We start from the raw sequence: 21,284 nt of genomic DNA on the forward strand, positions 1-21,284 counted from the left end.
AAAAGCCCCAAACTTAAGGTCAGGACTGCTCTCTAGGGCTTTGGGAAGAGCTCAGTCCTTCACAGGCTCACAGAGAAGCACAGGGCAGCTGAACCAGGAGCCTTCCAGCCAGAAGAAACCTCAGTATGAACCAAAAGAAGTAGTTATTTTTTAAAATAACCCTTATGGTCTGAGAAAGTCAAAATTAAAATAATAATAATGATAATAAACTATTCTGACACAAGAGGACAGAAAAAAGAAAGGAAGTAATTTTCATAAGAAGAAAGGGCCATTTTTCAAGCATGAGCTGACTCCCTCCAGGGAGGAATTCTCACCTGTCTCCGTCAAAAAACAACAACAACAACAACAACAAAACAAACCCCAAAAATCAAAAAACAAAACAAAAAACCAAAGATCCTTCTACTCTAATTGCTAAGGCAGCAGTAACAAAATCAGAGAGCCCACATTTGGCGAGTTGGTGCAGCTGAATGCGAAGCAGGAAGGACTTGGTATTTTGAAAGCACTCCTGGAGTGTGAATTAGGGGAAGGGGGTCACTCCAGACAGAAAGGGAGACAACAGTGAAAAACAATCATCAAAATACGTTTTTTAACTAGAGCTCAAGATGGGAGCCAGTTACCGGATAAAACTTCCTAAAAGAAAAAAAATTTTTTTTTTCCTCCAGGTCACTTATCTACCTAAAAGATTTCAATATTCCCCACAGCTTACAGGAAAGGGTCAAAAGCCTTGGGGGTAAGGCAGCCCCACCTACTTCCAGGCCTGTCTCGCCACCAGGAAACAACTGGCTTCCTTGTTTGTTCCCGGGAGGAACAGAGCATGCTCACTTCAGCTTTGTAGCCCCAGCGCCTATCACAGTACCTGGCACACAGCAGTGGCTCAGTAAATGCTTGCTGGTTCCACAATGGGAATGCGTTCAGGCCTGTGCTCTGCCCTTCACCCCTGGAAAGGCCCCTCCCCACCCATCTGGTGAAAGCCCAGCCCTCTCCAAAGGCTTGCTCAACACCCTCCACCCCTTCTTTTTTTTTTTTTTTTTAATTTATTTCTAGGAGAGAGAGAGAGAGAGACAGCGTGAGCAGGGGAGGGTCAGAGAGAGAGGAAGACACAGACTCTGAAATAGGCTCCAGGCTCTGAGCTGGCAGTCAGCACAGAGCCCGACGTGGGGCTCGAACCCACGAACCGCGAGATCATGACCCAAGCAAAGTCGGACGCTTAACTGACTAAGCCACCCAGGCGCCCCCCTCCACCCTTTCTCAGGCGGCCTGCCCTTGCCCTTCTCCTCTGGCTCTCAAGCCCCATAGCATCGGATCACTTCAGACCCCTCCAGCGATTTAAACATCCGTTCCTGCATTTCATCTACCCCACCGACCCAGCAGTTTCTGGAGGAAGGCAGGGGTTTTGGAAGCAAGAAGGTGTGGAAAGGTCATTGACCTGTGGCCAGGCCAACCTAGTTATTTGAGTTTGGGAAACTTTATATAAATACACTTAGAACAGTGCCTGGGACAGAGTATGTACTTTTAAATACTAGCTATTATCAAAGCTCATTTCTTGGAACCTCAGTTCTCTTGCTTATAAAATGGGATTAATAACGGGGGCGCCTGGGTGGCTCAGTCAGTTAAGCGTCCGACTTTGGCTCTGGTCACGATCTCATGGTCTATGAGATCAAGCCCAGCGTCAGGCTCTGTGCTGACAGCTTGGAGCATGGAGCCTGCTTCAGATTCTGTGTCTCCCTCTTTCTCTGCCCTCCCCCACTTGAGCTCTGTCTCCCTTGCTCTCAAAAATAAATAAACATTAAAACAATTTTTTTAATGGAATTAATAATATATCTTCTGGTGCACCAGGATGGATCAGTCAACAGAGCATCAACTCTTGATCTTGAGGTCATGAGGTCAAGCCTCACATATTAGGCATAGAGCTTACTTAAAAAATAATAATAATGTATCGTCTGTCAGGTGGTTCTTATGAAGATTAGGAATAATGTCTGAAAAGTCTCTGGGGCCTTCCTTAGTCACTCACTAGCCATACAGCAGCTGTTTTTCCAAAGCCTCATGCTGGGTGCAGAGTAGATGCTCCATTAGTTTATGGAATGAGCTCCATGAACAGGGACACAGCCTAGTATCAATTCAGATATACAGGAAACCTGGTCAGTCATTCATTCACTCAACAGCTCTTTAAGGGCTGTCGGTATGTATCAGGCTTTGTTCTAGGTGCTGGGATGCAAAAGTAAAAATAGTCCCTGACCCGTGAAATTGACCTTCCAAAAGGGGAGGGCAGGTAATAAGCAGAGGGCGGGACAGAGAAATACAAGCTTACATGGTGTTAAGTGCTACGCAGAAGAGAAAAAGCGAGGTGAGGGTGCACTGGCAGAGCTGGGAGAGGCTGTGTGCGGAGGTGGCGTTTAACAGAGACCAGAATCTTTAGGACAGCCGGGGCCCGGGAGACACCCTCCTCCCTTAGGCAGACTCCAGCAGCCTTTCCAGAGGGTCAGCCTCCGGTGACTAAAGACCCCACGCCAGCCGAGGGGCTGTGGTCTGGCTCCCAGGGCCCCTCTCACTGCACACCGGACGCTGCTGAACCAGTAATCACGCGCGGTCGTGTGGGGCACTGAGGCCGCACGTGGAAATAAACAGGTTACCACCATACCGCTACTGGTCTGTTCCCCAGAAAGTTCAGATCACTGTTCTCTCCAAACAGGTAACCCTCGGGATGCGTGGAGTCAAACTTCTCTCCTCCCATAATGAAGTGGCTGGCGAAATAGCTTCCTGGACAGGGGGACACAGAAACATCAAACAGAAACCGGTCAAACTGAAGCAAATAAAAAAACTGGCTCAAAAAACTGTTTCCCTTTCAAACAGATAATTAGCACAACTGTTAACCCCAAGAGAATTTCCTCTCGATCTGCGACAGTGGCACAAAATAAGCAAAATCAGAGCAGTGAGAACCCAAGTTACCCACCATAAATTGATGAATTTTCCTTTTAACATTATTAATTGAGCCCTTATTATGACCTGTCTACAGCACCATCAGCCAAGGGACCAGAAGGCCCCACAATGCACATCAATGGAAATAGATATGTACTTTGTTCCTGGTTTTTTTCCTCTTAAATTCAAAGTGGTTATTTTCTATCCTCGTATATTCAGGAACCGTAACTATAGGTACCAGCATGTATACACACACATACATTTCTCTGCCCAGATTTTCCTCAGCCAGCTCCTACCTAGTTATACAAGACTCAGTATCCGCCTGCCACTACACACATACTTCCGTAACCCTCTACAATGAAGGCTCTTTCTTTTTCATATTTGCTTCAAAATGATTGTTGTTGTTTTTATTGAGAGAGAGAGGGCACAAGTGAGTGAAGGCGGAGACAGAGGGAGAGAGAATCTCACGAAGGGGGAGAGAGTGAGAGAGACAAAGAGAGAGGGAGAAGCAAGGCTCACCCAAAGCAAGACTCGTGCTCCTCCCACGCAGGACTCGAACTCACTGTGAGATCATGACCTGAGCTAAAGTCACACGCTTACCGACTGAGCCACCCAGGCACCCCAGAATGACTGTTAACAGGGAAATATGAAGTTAAATAATACAATTGTCCTTGGGGGCGCCCTGCGTGGCTCAGTCTGTTAAGTGTCTGACTCTTGATTTCGGCTCAGGTCATGACCTTGCAGTTCAGGAGATGGAGCCCTGCGTCGGGCTCTGGGCTGACAGCGCAGGGCTTGCTTGGGATTCTCTCTCACCCACTCTCTCTGCCCCTCCCCTGCTCTCACGCTTGTGTTCTCACTCTCTCTCAAAATAAATAAATAAACATTTTTAAAAAATACAGCTGTCCTTGGCTTTACCTACCAATTACCCATAGATTATGGAGTTCGACAGGACAATAGTTTAGCACTGTGAAAAGATACTTGTGCGTGCACACACCCAAAACACACACCCTCAGTCCCAAGTTTACTAACAGTGCGAATGGCCAGGGTTTCAGGGGCATCAGTCATGTCTTTGCCCCACCTTGACTCACCAGGAAGCAGGGATACTTAACACTACAGTAGCTAGAGGCAATCAGTAGTCAGGGTCAGAACCCCATCTTCCTCATGCAGACAAGCGGACGAGCTGTGCCAGGACACGATGGCACTGATAAGTCACCAAGGGAGGCTTAGGTAACACCGCAAATTCCATCTGGGAAGACTTTCCAACTTCGACTTAAGTGAATGCCTCCGAACACAAATTACTGTTGTTGGTTTTTTTTTAAGTTTACTTATTTTAAGAGGAGAAAGAGCAGGGGTGAGGGGAGGGGAGAATCCCAAGCAGGCTCCACCCACTGTCAGCAAGGAGCCTGATGCAGGGCTCGAACTCCCGGAACTGTGAGATCACACCCTGAGCTGAAATCGAGAGTCGGACGCTTAACCAACTGAGCCACCCAGGTGCCCCTAACCCAAATTTCTAGAATCTAATTATCCCATGAAGGTAAGCCATGCGAAGGGAAGGATTTATCCCCCAGCACGCCCTGTCAGGCTCTCCTCACATACCCTAATTCCCGGATGAATTCAAAGAACAAATGAAATGGTGAGAGGCTTCGTCGTTATCTGTCACACAGCAAGAGTATCGACACATTTTCTAAGCCAGTTTCAATTTTTGCTGAAGGTTTACAGCGAACTAAACACAAGGAGATTCAGCATTTTCAGCTGGGGAGAAGCCATAGGAAGGAAGGCAGAGAAGCAAATTCTAACAGAAAAATGGAACCAAATATCCATTTGGGGGCTTTTCTTCACATGGAGCTTTAGTCTAGAAACACTTGTTACACAAGGCAATGTAGATAAAAATCACACCACAAAGTGAGGCGATTCTTTAATTAAACAACAAGCAGGAAAACATTCTTTGGGAGAAAGAACAGCCAAAAGCAAAGCAATCACTGAGGAACTCATGCGAGTTACCCACCAACAGTGAAAACTACGAAGTGCTGCCATCTACGGTGACGCAACAGTGCAATTCATCATGTGGGAGAGCTTAATTATCAATTATTTATGGCTTGCCTACTTTCCAAGTGCATAATTTATAGAGGGGGGAGGTGCCCAGTCGCCTTAAGTAGAAGCAGCCATCTCAAATAGTTTATTTAAGTCATTTACTGTTGAACCTTAGCAAAGTATATTTTCTATACATTGGAGATTACATATTTATCATCCATTAGCTGCAATTTTAAAAGTTAAAGATTTTGGGGGGCGCCTGGGTGGCTCAGTCGGTCAAGCATCTGACATCAGTTCAGGTCATGTTGTCGCGGTTTGTGGGTTCGAGCCCCGCATCGGGCTCTGTGCTGACAGCTAGCTCAGAGCCTGGAGCCTGTTTCGGATTCTGTGTCTCCCTCTCTCTCTGACCCTCCCCTGCTCACACTCTCTCTCTCTCTCTCAGAAAAAAAAAAATTAAAAGAAAAATTGTTTTAAGTTAAAGATTTTGGGGCACCTTAGCTGACTCAATCGGGAGAGTGTGCAAGTCTTGATCTCTGGGTCAGGAGTTCGAAGCCCACGCTGGGGAAAGAAATTAAATAAATAAAGATGATAAAATAAATAAAAAGTTAAAGATTTTACACTGATGGATGGCTTGCCCCAGTCATGAATAAAGAATGGAGAGAGGAAGGTTTGGTGTCAGGAACTGTACTGTAGGGTTCAGTAGGGCACACACCAAGTTTCTACTACCTGTGGACCGTACGGTGAGGGGTGTGGGGACAATGAAATCAGATAATCAACTTACAGATGGTAGTGATTATCCTAGCAAGAGAAAGGCACTGATGGCTTGGAGAGTAAAGGGTTAAAGACGGTGACAGGGTTTTCTTGGAAATGCCTTTTTTGCCATAAAATTAAAAGAGAAGAAATTACTAAGAAAGTAGGGTAGAGCTAATTCAGTTTTGCTTTCCATTAAAAATCAAGAGCACAAATATACACAGATTTAAAATTAGGTGACTATTTCACAGATGAAACAAGGACTTTTCATTTCAGTAGAAGAGTCGGAGCAAAATTCCTTTAAAAAAATGATCTCCAGGGGCGCCTGGGTGGCTCAGCCAGTTGAGTGTCCAACTCTTGGTTTTGGTTCAGGTCACCATCTCACGGTTCCTGGGATCGAGCTCTGCACCGGACTCTATGCTGACGGTACGCTCTCACTCTCTCTCTCTCTCTGCACCTCCCCCTCTCCCTGTATACACATAGGCTCTCTATCTCTCTCTCAAAAATAAATAAGCTTAAGAAAAAAGATGATCTCCCTTGGTGCACTTAAAGTACAAATACCTTATCCATTAAAAATAATAATAATATGCTGAAAGCAACCAAAATTTTGCTTGTTCCTTCTCTGAATGGACCACTGTAATAATGTGCCCTAGTTAGACTAGTGAGAAAAGGCAAACCTGCCATCTGCGGCCTGGATAAAGCTTTGTGTCGCTTGCCCCAGCTGTCTACAGGGACAAATCAGTGCACAGTCATGCACTGCCACCGCATTAGCAGACAGTAACCTAACACACTAACGGTCCCTGGAAAAGATGCCTTTTGGAATACTTGCGCACACGCGTACTTTTTAGCAGGAACTACGCTCTAAAACCAAAAACACTAGGGGAAAAGAACTATGCTAAAACACTTTGCCTGTTTGCTAATAGGAACATATATGACTAATGGATAAACTGCAAGTTTTTCATTATGAGTTAGCTAGAATTTCTTAACCAGAATTCATATTCAAATTCTTTGTGGGCTTTAAGAAGATATATCTTGTGGTAATCATTTTAAAAGACAGACAGATGTCATATCATCAGTTTGTACACCTTAAACTTCTACAATGATATATGTCAATGAGATCTCAGTAACAGGGGAAAAAGAAGATACGTCATACACAGATCTCCAACATTATATTTAAAACACAAAGCATGCGTGGGAGAGAGAAGGGGGAAATGGTGTTTAATGGGTATAGAGTTTCTGTTTTGCAAGAAGAAAAAGTTCTAGAGATCTTAACACTACTGAACTGTACACCTGAAAGTGGCTAAGATAATAAATTCAATGCTACATAATTTTCACTACAATAAAGAAAAGAAAAAATAATAAGGTTTGGTCCAGAATGGCCAACACTAATTCAAGTTCAGGATTAAAGGAAAAAAATATTAAAGAAAAAAAGGCATCCAGGCAAAACGTAAAATTATTTATAAGGGAAGAAAATTACACTAGTGCTGTTCCTCCAGATCAGGGCTGTCCAATAAAAATATAACATGAGCCAAAAATGCAAGCCCCATATGTAATTTTTAATGATCTAACAGCCACATTTTTTAAAAAGCAAAATTAATTTTAATATATTTTATTTACTCCAGTATTGGATATCCCAATATCCCAATATATCCAAAATGTTTCTATCAACATGCAATCAGTATAAAAATTATTAACAAGCTATTTACATTCTTTTTTTTTTGTTAAAGTATGGAGTCTTCAATATCTGGTGTATATTTCCCACTGTTTACAGTGCATCTCAATTTGGACGAGTGAGGTTCTTTTTTTTTTTTTTTTAATGTTTACTGATTTATTTTGAGAGAGAGAGTGAGCAAGCAAGCAGGGGAGGTGCAGAGAGAGGGAGAAAGAGAGAATTCCAAGCAGGCTCCACGCTGTCAGCACAGAGCTGACATGGGGCCGTGAGATCATGACCGGATCTGAAACCAAGAGCTGGACGCTCAGCCAACTGAGCCACCCAGGCGCCCCTGAACTAGCCACGTTCAAGTGTTCTGCGGCCACATGAGGCTAATGGCTGCCAGCGTAGAAAGCACAGCTCCAGACACTATTCCTCACCATCTGGTTTAATCTTTGCCACTATCAACACTTTCTGCCTCTACAAAAACTTCAGAGTAACTCCAAAGGAAGTTGTATGGCACTGAAGGACTTGCACCCCATCAAAGACAACTTTTGAACCAAGAGCCCAAATCAATAAATTGACTTCAACTGTCCACAAAGGAAAATATAACTCTTTGTTTCTCATGTGCACAAAGAGAAAAACCTGTTAGAATTCACTATCTTAAATAATTTACCTAGTGAATTTAAGCTGTTAGGTCATACCCTAACATCGCAGCGAAATGAAATATTGTTCAACTGATTCCAAAGTTTACATCTGGTCCAATGAGATATTCTGATATTTGCCACCAAACTTCTATGAACTATAACATCACACAATAAAGGACAATTAGACCCACTTCCCATTTTTCTTCAACTGTGGATGCCTTTTATAAGATATACATATTATCAAATAATCACATTGTGCACCTTAATCATATGGGTTCCCTATATGTTAACATAAACTTTTTTAAATTTTTTTAAAAAATATTTTTAATTATTTCAAGGAGAGAGAGAGACAGCGTGAGCAGGGGAGGGTCAGAGAGAGAGGGAGACACAGACTCTAAAATAGGCTCCGGGCTCTGAGCTGGCAGTCAGCACAGAGCCCGACGCGGGGCTCGAACCCACGAACCGCGAGATCATGACCCAAGCGAAAGTCGGACGCTTAACCGACTAAGCCACCCAGGTGCCCCACTCTTTTTTTTTAATTTTAAAAAAAGGGGGCTGCCTGGCTCAGGCTCTAGAGTATGTGGCTCTTAATTCAGGGTTATAAGTTTGAGGCCATGTTAGGGGTTGAGATTACGTAAAAATAAAATCTTAAAAAATGAAAACTGAGTCTGGGTGGCTTAGTTGGTTAAGCACCTGACTTTGTCTCAGGTCATGACCTCATGGTTCGTGGGTTTGAGTCCCGTGCCAGGCTCTGTGCTGACAGCTCAGGGCCTGGAGCCTGCTTCAGATTCTGTATCTCCCTCTCTCTCTGTTCCTCCCTTGCTTGTAAGCAATCTCTTTCTGTGTCTCAAAAATAAAAAATAAAAAACATTAAAAAAAAAGATTTTAAAAAATAAATAAGAAAAATTCTTATTTTCCAAATCTGTGAAATTACTGAAATATGTCTGCCTATAAGAACCAGGCTTAGGGGTGCCTGGGTGGCTCAGTTGGTTAAGCGTCTGACTTCGGCTCAGGTCATGATCTCACGGTTCGTGGGTTCAAGCCCCGCATCGGGCTCTNTAAGGGCACACTGCAAATCAAAGATTTTAAACTCAAGTCATAGAAACTTTATATTTTATAAAACAAAACTCAAAGATGTTGAGCAAGCAAAAAATTTTGATAATATGTGTGAAGTAAATGATAAAGTAAAATGTATTTGGGGTTTTAGCCTCTATCTTAGGCTAAGTGGGAGTTTTTATCACAAGATCTATAGGCAATCTTCCTTCTTTTTGAATTTTTATTGCTGTCATGTAAAACAAACATCCTGCCCATAAGTGAAAAATATTAATCTTCAACTTAATGGAGCTATACATGTTTGATTATTGCAAGAAATGGAATTGTACTTAAAAATAACTTTAGGGGCGCCTAGGTGGCTCAAGGTTAAGCATCAACCTTTGGCTCAGGTCATGATCTCCCAGTTCATGAGTTCAAACTCCTCATCCGGCTCTCTACAGTTAGAGCAAAGCTGGCTTCAGATCCTCTGTCTCCCTCTCTCTGCCCCTCCCCAACCCTCTCTCAAAAATTAATATTTTAAACAGTAAATAAATAAAAAAATAACTTTAAAAATAAAATTAAAGGGGAGCCTAGGTGGCTCAGTCAGTTAAGCGTCCAACTTCGGCTCAGGTCACAGTCTCACGGTTCATGGGGTCGAGCCCCGCGTCCGGCTCTGTGCTGGCAGCTAGCTCAGAGCCTGGAGCCTGCTTTGGATTCTGTGTCCCTCTCTCTCTGACCCTCCCCTGCTCATGCTGTTTCTCTCTCTCAGAAATAAGTAAAACATTAAAATAAATAAATAAATAAATAATAAAATTAAAACTTTATACAAAATTAAAATATGAGAAAATTGACTATGGGAATCCTCCTACATTTCCATGTATTTGAAAAATCTTCATCTACACAATACTTCAATAACATACTCTAAGCTTTGGGTCACAAAAATGAAAAAGAACAGTAACAAAATTTTTTCAAACATCTCTAACTGTTCGACTCAATTCCCAATGCTACAGCACTACTCTTGTTATTTATGCTTTTATTCATTTAAAAAATTACAAAGGGCACCTGGCTGGCTTAGTGGGTAGAACACACGACTCTAGGTGGTGGGGCTGGGAGTTCAAGTCCCATGGTTGGTGTAGAGGTTACTTAAAATAAAATCTTTTTTAAAGTCACACAAGTAAGGGGCGCCTGGGTGGCTCAGTCAGTTAAGCGTCTAACTTTAGCTCAGGTCATGATCTCGCAGTCCGAGGGTTCAAGGCCCCTGCCGGGCTCTGTGCTGACAGCTCGGAGCCTGGAGCCTGCTTCAGATTCTGTGTCTCCCTCCCTCTCTACCCCTCTCCCACTTGCACTCTGTCTCTCAAAAACGAATAAACGTTAAAAAAATTTTTTTTTAATTACACAAGTAAAACATCTGCTTTGCAGAAGATAAAAAACAAAAATACACAGAAGTACAAAATTTAAAAAGTGATCATCCAACTCAACTCTGAGAAGTAACTCCTCTATTAACAAGTGGTTTGTGGTCTTCCAGAATTTCCTACACATATATAAACACATTCAGATTTTCTGTTTTACTTTAGTTAGGTTTTTTTTTTAAATGTTTTATTTATTTCTGAGAGAGAAATGAAATAAATTCAGAAATTTATTTCTGAGAGAGAGAGCATGAGCAGGGGAGGGTCAGAGAGAGAGGGAGACACAAAATCTGAAGCAGGCTCCAGGCTCTGAGCTATCAGCACAGAGCCCAACGCAGGGCTTGAACCCACAAACTGTGAGATCATGACCTGAGCAGAAGTCAGACGCTTGACCGACTGAGCCACCCAGGCGCCCCTACTTTAGTTTGTTTTTTAATTTAATTGGAATAATGACACATATTGATCTGGAAGTTCCTTTTTTTTGCCTAATGTACTGTAGGCATCTTTCCGTGTCTGTACTTATGAATCAAACTCATTATTATGACTACATAAAAATATCTCATAATAGCCTCATATCGAGGACTTACTTCCTCTATTTATATCAGCACTGTACTAACAAATACTACCCAGGTTATTCCTCACAATAACCATATAAGGTAGGTGATACAAACTTTTTTATTTTAGAAGAGATGGTAAATGCACAGAGAGGGCAAGTAATTTGTCCAGGATCACACAGCTAGTAAGAGGCAGTGTTAGGTCCCAAACCCAGCTATTTTTATTCCAGAGTTCCTATGTGTACTCTTCACCATTACACTATATTCCCACTGAGTGCCCAGATTTAAATTAACTGGTTCCCTACTGATAAACACTCTCTCCTTTCTGGTTTACATGGCTTGCTTGCTTTTTTTTCCCCGCCTGGGTATTGTTGCTGTGGCTATTTGATTGTTTTTACATCTGGAATTTGTCCTTACGGGATGTGTGGGATAAGGAGTTAATTTTTTTTCTTCCCAAACAGGAAACTTTACTAACACCATTTACTGAATATTCCATTTCCCCACTAAATTGAAAATCTATTTTTATCATGCTATATATACCTAGTTCTGGACTCTATTCTATTCTGAATGAGCAGAGTGAAGTGTTTGGTTTGAGTACAATATAGTTTTGTTTTGCTTTGAAGTAGGCTCCATGCCCAACGTGGGGCCCAAACTCACCACCCTGAGATTGAGAGTCGCATACTTTCTACTGACAGAGCAAGCCAGGTGCCCCTGAGTACAATATAGTTTTAACAGTGGCTTTCCAATATTTAGAGCAAGGCACACATCGACAGATCCAAGCCTTCCCGCCCTTCTCAGGGGACCAAACCTGACTCCTTCACCTGTCTCCCTTCTACTTTGTGACACCCCCTCAAAATCCTTCAGCATCACAAAAGCTTCAACACCTTGGGGTGTCTGGGTGGCTCAGTCGGTTAAGCGTTTAACTCTGAACTTTGGGTCAGATCATGACCCATAGTTCTTGAGCCTGAGCCCCATGTCTGGCTCTGTGCTAACAGTGCGGAGCCTAGTGGGATTCTCTCTCCCCCTCTCTGCCCCTCCCCTGCTCACTGTCACTCTCTCTCAAAATCAAAAAACTTAAAAACCCTTAAAAACAAAAATGCCTTACGAACGCTCAGAAGACTTCCACACTCGCTTCTGAGGCTCTCTGTCCCTTGGCTTCCCAAACCCTCAGAGTCCCGAGTCTCTTCTTACCTACCGCTTGCTTCATGCTTTCGTGCAGCCCACAAACACAGACGTGTCTCTAAGGGCTCAGGTCTCTCCTTTACTTTCATCCTTTCTCCCTCTTCCTCTCAGAACCAAAGCAGGGGCTCTGACATAAGGCCCCCTTCGATTTGCTCCGGGTGCTGCCTTCTACCACTATATGACCTGGGACAACTTATTGAACTCTTCTGAGCTTCGGTTTCTTTATTTGTAAAATGGATAGTAATGCGTCTTTCAAAGGACTGTGTCAGGCCCATCGGGCAATCAATACACACTGGTCCCCCATGCGACTCCCAAACATTTTCCTCAGATCTTTCTTTGGAGTTTCAGTCCAAATCTAATAACCACCTGCTGTACCTTTTCATCTGGATACCCCCCACCTTTGCTTCAAGTTCAATGAATCACGTTTATTTCTGGGAGGAGGGGGAATACAGAGCATTTTATCTCAAGAGCTGTCAGCAGAACTCCTCTTGGCGAAGGCGCAATCTTTTCTTGGACTCTACCTTAGGGGCGCCTGGGGGGCTCAGTCGGTTAAGCGTCCAACTTCGGCTCNTGGGTTGTCTTAACACTGTTGTTAGGGGCACCTGGGTGGCTCAGTTGGTTGAGCATACAACTTCAGCTCAGGGCATGATCTCACGGTTCGTGGGTTCAAGCCCTGCGTCGGGCTCTGTGCTGACAGCTTGGAGCCTGGAGCCTGCTTCAGATTGTGTGTCTCTCTCTATCCCTTCCCCACCTGCGCTCTGTCTCTCTCTCTCTCTCAAAAATCAATAAACATTAAAAAATAAATAAAACTGGGTTGTTAAAGTTCTTGATATATTCCGGATGCAAATCCTTTATCTATGTGTTTTGCAAATATTTTCTTTCAGAAGATGGCTTGTCTTTTCATCTTCTTGATGTTTTCTGAAACAGAAACATGCTTAATTTTGAAGAAATCCAATGTACTAGTTTTTTCTCTTCTGGATTGTGCTTTTGGTGCTGTATCAAAGAACTCTCCCTATTCTGAATCAAGTAAGTATTTTCTCCCATGTCTTCTTTTAGGGGTTTTATGGCTTTAGTTCTTACATTTAGGTCCCTTCTTTAAAAATGTTTATTTACTTCTGAGAGAGAGAGAGAGAGAGAGAAAGAGAGAGAGAGAGAGAACGCGTGAGCAAGGGAAGGAGAGCAGAGAGAGGGAGGGAGACACAGAATCCAAAACAGGCTCCAGGCTCTGTGCTGTCTGATGCAGGGCTCGAACTCAAAAACCACGAGATCATCACCTGAGCCGAAGTCAGAAGCCCAACCGATTGAGCCACCCAGGCGCCCCAGGTCCATTTTTTTAAACAGCTTTATTGAGATGTAATTTATACACCTTATAATTCACTTATTTCAAGTATACTAGCCAGTAGTCTTTTAGTATATTCACTGAGTTACGCAACTATTCACATGATCTTATTTAGGACATTTTCATTATCCCAAAAAGATACCCATCAGCAGTTATTTCTCATTTTCCCCTCCCCCAGTCAGACACTCACTAATCTACTTTCTATCTCAGTGGATTTGTCTTTCCCAGACATTCCGAATAAACAGGATTATTCGATGCATACCATTTTGCATCTGGCTTTTCACTTAACATTAATGTTTTCAAGGTTCATCACGGTGTAGCAAATACCATTATGGCCAAAGAAAGCTCCATTATATGGACTTATTATTACATTTTGTTCCATTTGCCAGTTGATGGACATTTGGGTTATTTTCACCTTTTAGCTATTACGAAAAATGCTGCCACGAACATTCACGTACATATTTTGGTGCGGGTTTTCCCCCCATTTTTCTTGGGCATATATATACCACGGAACAGAATTGCTGAGTCATTTAAGGAACCGTCAAACTGTTTTCCAAAGCAACTGCACTATTTTACATTTCTACCAGGAGAGTACCAGAATTTTAATTTCTCTACACATTTATCAGCACTTATTGTTATATTGATTATAGCCATCCTAGTGGGTATGAAGTGGTATCTAATAGTAGCCTTGATTTGCTTTTCCCTAATGGCTAATGATGGTATCTTTTCATGTGCTTATTGTCCATTTATGTATCTTTTTTTGGAGATATGTCTATCTAGACCTTTGTTCCTTTTTTAAGGTTTGTCTTTTTTTTTTTTTTAATGTTTTATTTATTTCTGAGAGAGAGACAGAGCATGAGCAGGGAGGGGCAGAGAGAGAGGGAGACAGAATCCATGAAACAGGCTCCAGGCCCTGAGCTGTCAGCACAGAGCCCAAGCAGGACTCAAACTCACTAACTGCGAGATCATGACCTAAGCCGATGTTGGACACTTAACCGACTGAGCCACCCAGGCGCCCCAGGCTTAATTGGACAAGTTCTTTGTATGTTCTTGATACAAATCTCTTAACATATATATGATTTGCAAATATTTTCTCCCATTCTGTGACTTGTGTTTTCCTTCTAGGATCCATTCTGAGTTAATTTTTGGTGATGTGAAGAAAGGGTTTAAGTCTATGTATTTATTTTTCCTTGTCATTATTTAAATGTCCCAGCACCATTTGCTGAAAAAATCTAATACTTTTCTGGTTGAAATGTCTTGGTAGTTTGGTCAAAATCAACTGACCATAAATGTAAGGTTTTATTTCTGACTTGCAATTGTGTGCCATTGATCTATATAAGTTTTGTTGTGCCCATATACCACACTGTGGTTTTATAGTCATTTTTAATTTTTTTTTATTTTTTATTTTTTTTTTANCCGCGAGATCATGACCTAAGCGAAAGTCGGACGCTTAACCGACTAAGCCACCCAGGCGCCCCTTTATAGTCATTTTTTAAATTGGGTGGTACAAGTCCTGCAACTTCGTTAGTCTTCTCTCTCTCTCTCTCTCCCTTTCTTCCTTTTTTTAAGACTTTCAGGGCGCCTGGGTGGCTCAGTTGGTTGAGCATGCAATTCTTGATTTGGGCTCAGGTCATGATCCCAGAGACATGGGATCGAGCCCAGCATCAGGCTCTGTGCTGAGTGTGGAGCCTGCTTAAGATTCTCTCTCTCCCTCTGTCCCCTCCCCCACTTTCTCACAGATGCTCCCTCTCACTCTCTCTCAAGAAAGAAAGAAAGAAAGAAAGAAAGAAAGAAAGAAAGAAAGAAAGAAAGAAAGAGAGGCACCTGGGTGGCTCAGTTGATGAAGCGTTTGACTTTGACTCAGGTCACGATCACACGGTTTGAGTTCAGGCCTCACATTGGGCTCTGTGCTGTCCGCACAGAGCCTCTGCTTCAGATTCTCTGTCCCCCTCTGTCTGCCCCTCTCCCACCTGCATGGGTGTGCTCTCTCAGAAACAAATAAACATGGGAAGAGAGAGGAGAGGGGGGAGGGGAGAGGGGGAGGGGGGAGGAGGGGAAGGGAGGGAAAGAAAGAAAACAAAACAAAACAATACAAAACAAAACAAAAGGAAAGAAAAGAAAGAGGCCCCATGGTGGCTTGTTGGCTAAGCATCTGACTCTTGATTTCAGCTCAGGTCATGATCTCAGGGTTCCTGAGCTCAAGTCCTGTGTCAGGCTCCACACTTAAAGATTTTATTTTGGGGGGCGCCTGGGTGGTTCAGTCCGTTAAGAATCTGACTTCAGCTCAGGTCATGATCTCAAGGTTCCTGGGTTCAAGCCCTGCATGGGGCTCTGTGCTGACAGCTAGCTCAGAGCCTAGAGCCTGTCTTTGGATTCTGTGTGTGTCTCTCTCTCTGACCCTCTCCTGCTCACACTGTCTCTATCTCTCTCAAAAATAAATAAAACATTAAAAAAAAAATTTCAAGATTTTATATTCGGGCACCTGGGTGGCCCAGTCAGTTGAGCGTTCGTTGACTCTTGATTTTGGCTCAGGTCATGATCCCATGGTTGGTGGGTTCAAGCCCCATGTTGGGTCCTGCACTGACAACATGGGGCCCACTTGGGATTCTGTCTCCTTCTCTCTCTGCTACTCCCCCACTTGTGCTCTATCTCTCAAAATAAATCAATAAACTTAAAACATTTTAAAAAGATTTTATTTTTAGGTAATCTTTACACCTAATGTGGGCTCAAACTTACAACCCCAAGTTCAAGAGTTGCATGCTCTACCGACTGAAGCACACAGGTGCCCCTGTTCTTCCTTTTCAAATTTTTTTTGGATATTCTAGGTCCTTTGCATGTGCATATAAACTTAAGAATCTCGGGGCGCCTGGGTGGCTTAGTCAGTTAAGCGTCTGACTTTCGCTTAGGTCATGATCTCGTGGTTCGTGGGTTCGAGCCCNCAGCGCAAAGCATGGAACCTGCTTCAGGTTCTGTGTGTCTCTCACTCTCTGGTCCTCCCCTGCTCATGCTCTGTCTCTCTCTTTCTCCCAAAAAGAAATAAATGTTAAAAAAAAAAAAAAAAGAATCAGCTGGTCAATTTCTTTAGAAAAAGTTTGTTGGGATTTTGACTAAATTTTTAGATCAATTTGGAGAATATTGGCATCTTGACAATACTGAGTTTTCAAACATGAAGTGTTTAATTACTTAGATCTTTGAAAACTTTAGTTAAAGCATCGATCTCCGCAACATTTTAGAATTTCCTGTGTACAGGTTTTATACTTTTTTCTAGGCTTATTTATTTTAAGAGAGTGAGCAGAACATGCAGGGGAGGGGCAGAGAGAGGGAGAGAGAATCCCAGGCAAGCTCTGTGCTGATGCCAGTGCAGAGCCTGAACCAGGGCTCGAACTCACAAAACCATGAGATTATAACCTGAGCCAAAACCTTTCTGTATTTCATGATTAAGTATGATACGAGCTGTGGGCTTTTCAAAGATTCCCTTTACCAAGTTGAGTAAGTTCTCTTCTAATCCCATTTTGCAGAGTGTTCTTCATCTTGAAGAGGCTGGATTTGTCACGTTTTAACTCCATTTATTGGAATGATCATGTGGTTTTTATTTTTTTATTCTACTAATATATTAACATTAACTGATTTTCATATATTAAACCAGCCCTGCATTCCTGGAACACAGCCCACTTGGTGATGATGGTCTGTGTTCTTACTTATCTCTGTACCCCTGCACTCCGTTTCTGACACTAGATTCTAAGCACAATTCGGGAAGGAGCACAATTTTTAAGTAGTGATTTCTAAAGGCTATAACTTTTAGAATTTTTTAAAAAATAGGTTTTGGGGCACCTGGGTGGCTCAGTAGGTTAAACCTCTGACTCTTAGTTTTCAGAGGTTTGGTTGTGGCTCAGGTCATGATCTTGCGGTTTGTGAGTTCAAGCCCCATGTCTGCAACGTCAGCACAGAGCCTGCTTGGGATTCTCTCTCTCTTCCTCTCTCTGCCCCTCCCCTGCTTGTGCTCTCTCTCTCCCTCTCAAAATAAATAAATAAACTTAAAGAAAAAACAATTTTTTTAAAGGTTTTCACAGCACAAGTTCTCTTTCATCAACTAAAACCTCGAGCTTAGCATCCACTTCACAAAAATAATTAGTTAAAGCAGGAAGGCACTATAGTTGTAAATTTTGTGTGTCTTGGCTAGGCTATCATGCCAAGTGGTTTATCCAAACATTAATCTAGATGTTGTTGAGATGGTATTTTGTAGATGTAATTAACATTTACAGTTAGTTGACTTTAAATAAAGGAGATTACCCTTGATAATGTGGGTGGGCCTCATCCAATCAGTTGAGGACCATAAGAGCAAAAAGTGAGGTTCCCCAGAGAAGAAGGAATTCTGTCTTAAGACTGTAACAGAAATCCTGCCTGAGCTTGCGGGCTGCCAGCCTGCTCTGTAAATTTCACTCAAGACTACATCAACTCCTGTCAGTTTCCAGCTTGGGGGCGGGCCTTACAAATTTTAGACTTGCCAGCCCCCACAATCGCAGGAGCCAATTCCTTAAAATAAAAAGATCTATTTTAAGGAATATACGTATATTTTAAAAATATACATACATCTCCTATTGATTCTGTTTCCTTGAAGAATCCTCACTGAAACCGCCACCAAACAGCCTGCATTGTTAATACTACCCCTGTGACCCACATCACCAATTACAAAGTTGATTGGAGAGCCATCCTGCCTCTTCCCAAAGGAATCAAAATCCCGGAGCACAAGGATCAGAATGTATATACCGGGGCACGGCAAAATCCATGATACACAGCAGGTGCTCAATATGGTACATAAATAGTAATAAACAGAGAAAACATGCTAAGGTACAAAAGGTACAACCACCATTGTATAAGGAAATCCAAGGCCCTAAATCTTAGAACAAAATCAAGAAGTGAAAGAAATCAGTCTGCTCTTAACGAAGTACAAATAAAACAAAAATACTGGAGGTTTCAGGGGCGCCTGGGTGGCTCAGGCAGTTGAGCGTCTGACTCTGGATTTCAGTTCGGGTCATGATCTTGCAGTCATGGGACTGAGCCCCGAGTCGGTGCTGAGCATGGAGCCTGTTTAAGATTCTCTTCCCCTCTGCCCCTCTCTCGTACGCTTTCTCTTTCTCAAATAAAAAAATAAAAAATTAAAAATAAATACTGGAGGTTTCAAGAGAATTACTACATTTTAAGTGCTTAAAAAATAATGCTAGCATTTGAACTCTTGACCTTGATAACTTCATTAAACGGAGCAACATTTAGCTTTTTTATGGTATGAAGTGTATTTACTGTGCATTTCAGTAGCTTAATTTTTTTTAATGTTTATTTTTGAGAGAGAGCGCGTGCACATGCACGCACACAGGGGGAGGGGCAAAGAGAGAGGGAGGCAGGATCCAAAGTGGGTTCCGTGCTGACAGCAGAGAGCCTGATGGAGGGCTGGAGCTCATGTCCTGTGAGATCAGGACCTGAGCTGAAGTTGGACTCTTAACCGACTGAGACACCCAGGCGCCCCAAGGAATTTCCTTAAAGTATCAAACTGTCCCAGAATTGAACAATTCTTTATTCTGTAGTGAGTTCCAGATTTTTAAGTCCTTGGCTTAAAAACTAATGTTTTTAAAAGCTAAGATGTTCCTAAAAGCTAAGAGAAACTTCTATAACATTTCACAGACAAAAACATTACCCATGCTTTAAAAACTCCTCTTGGGGCACCTGGGTGGCTCAGTCGGTTGAGCACCTCACTTTGGCTTAGGTCATAATCTCACAGTTCATGGGTTCGAGCCCTGCGTCCAGCTCTGTGTTGACAGCTAGCCGCCTGGCACCTGCTTCAGATTCTATGTCTCCCTCTCTCTGCTCCTCCCCCGCTTGTGCTCGGTCTCTCCAAAATAAGTAAAGAAATAAACATTAAAAATACACATAAAGTAAAAAACAAAACAAAAATAAAATCTCTTATAATAAAAGTTTTTTAAAAAAAGATGCAGAACAGCCTAAATAGCATGTTGTGCTTGTATTTGCACAAGAAACTTCGGAAGAATTCCAAAGAAACCAAAAGTGGTTACACAGGGATGGGAGGGATTTAGGGAGAAACTGTGATGAACTGAACAGTGAGAACAAGACTTTTTCTGTACGGCTTTTCAGTCTTTTAAACTTTGAAGCAGGTAGCTTAGAGTACTTATTCAAAAAATAAATAAGTATAAATCAATCAGGCTATCTCTCTCTAAAAAAAGAAACTTAATTATTCTTTTTTAAGAAACCTAAGTTTCAGCTTCTGCACGGCAAAGGAAACAACCCACAAAACTAATAGGCAACCAACGGAATGGGAAAAGATAGTTGCAAACGACATATNGAAATCAGCTGTCCTCAGTAATTTCTAAAAAATTTCTTAATGTTTATTATTTTTGAAAGAGACAGAGACAGAGTGCAAGGAGGGAGGGGCAGAGAGAGGGGGAAACACAGAATCCGAAGCAGGCGCCAGGCTCTGAGCTGTCAGCACAGAGCCCAGCGTGGGGCTCGAACCCACAAGCCAGGTCATGACCTGAGCCGGAGTGGGTCTGGACACTCAACTGACTGAGCCCCCCAGGCACCCCTGTTCTCAGTAATTTCTAAATGTTCCCATTTCAATGAGCATACAAAACTAAGGGGTTCCTCTAAAGATACAAAGGACAGCAATTTCTGCCAGGCAGTGTATCATAACAGGGCCAGGTGACAGCATCGTTTTCTGAAACTATTCCAGGGGTGGCAGAGTCTGAGACTTTCCAGAGTGTGAGAGGGCGGTTTCAGTTCAGCGGGTCACCTGGAGAAAGCTGACTCTGTTATCTGCTTTGTTCTACTATCAGTACGGAAGACAAGAAGGTTTCTCAAAACCACCCCAGCCTTGATTCCTCAACAAGGACAGCCCTTTGAGTTCTGTTTCAGTCCTGATGCAGAAGAGCCTCGTCTCCACAAGTCAATTCCTGGTGAAAGGCAGAGGCTGATGGCTCAAGAGGGAGAGCACTAACTGGGTGGATGACCTGGCCATGCTAATTTATTTCTCTGGACCCCCCACTTTCTTACCACTGACATGGGTGGGTCTTGGGCCAAGTTCTCTCAAAGGTCCCTTTCAGGTCTACACTACTATCATCCCACAAAAAGCCAGGTCAATTTAAAGATCAGATGAAGGGTGGGAGATGCCTCTCGACTAGAGCATACATCCAAGTTCATGGAAATTCTCAAGTACACGAAGGTTTGTTGACTGCGACATGAATGTTCTGATTCATATTTTCTGTGTTTTATCTTCAATGTAAATAATTTGGCCCCTTTGCTGTAAAGATTTCTCACATGTGTAACTTCCAGTTAGAAATGAGCCACAACAGGGGCACCTGGGTGGGTCAGATGTTTAAGGGTCCAGCTTTGGCTCAGGTCATGATCTCAAGGTTCGTGGGTTCGAGCCCCGCGTCGGGCTCTGTGCTGACAGCTCAGAGCCTGGAGCCTGCTTCCGATTCTGTGTCTCCCTCGCTCTCTCTCCATCCCTCCCCTACTCACGCTGTCTCTTTCTCTGTCTCAAAAAGAAATAAACTATGAAAAAAATTTTTTTTAGAAATGAGCTACAACTACTTAACAATTTTAAAAGACTGGTGGAGTGGAGAGGATTATTTCAGACTGTCAGCACAAAGTGTGTTGCTTAAGAAAAGTTTTAGTTTGGGGATACCTGGGTGACTCAGGTGGTTCAGCGGCTGACTTCAGCTCAGGTCATGATCTCATTGTTCATGAGTTTAAGCCCCACATGGGGCT

At 42.7% G+C, this 21,284-nt stretch overlaps 1 protein-coding gene across 1 annotated transcript in view; it reads right to left on the minus strand.

Moving 5' to 3' along the window:
- RNF157 (ring finger protein 157) overlaps positions 1-3,981 on the minus strand; it is a 58,076-nt gene extending 54,095 nt beyond the window's left edge. The window contains exons 1-2 of the mRNA XM_077756210.1: positions 3,924-3,981; positions 2,639-2,757 (exon numbers count right to left, since the gene is read on the minus strand). Of these exons, the coding sequence (XP_077612336.1) occupies positions 2,639-2,757; positions 3,924-3,981 (177 nt within the window). The remainder of the gene's footprint in view (positions 1-2,638; positions 2,758-3,923) is intronic.
- Between the last annotated feature and the right edge of the window lie 17,303 nt (positions 3,982-21,284).

The sequence above is a fragment of the Crocuta crocuta genome, unplaced genomic scaffold (genome assembly GCF_008692635.1).
Source record: "Crocuta crocuta isolate KB4526 unplaced genomic scaffold, BGI_CrCroc_1.0 scaffold50, whole genome shotgun sequence".
Lineage (NCBI taxonomy): Eukaryota > Metazoa > Chordata > Mammalia > Carnivora > Hyaenidae > Crocuta > Crocuta crocuta.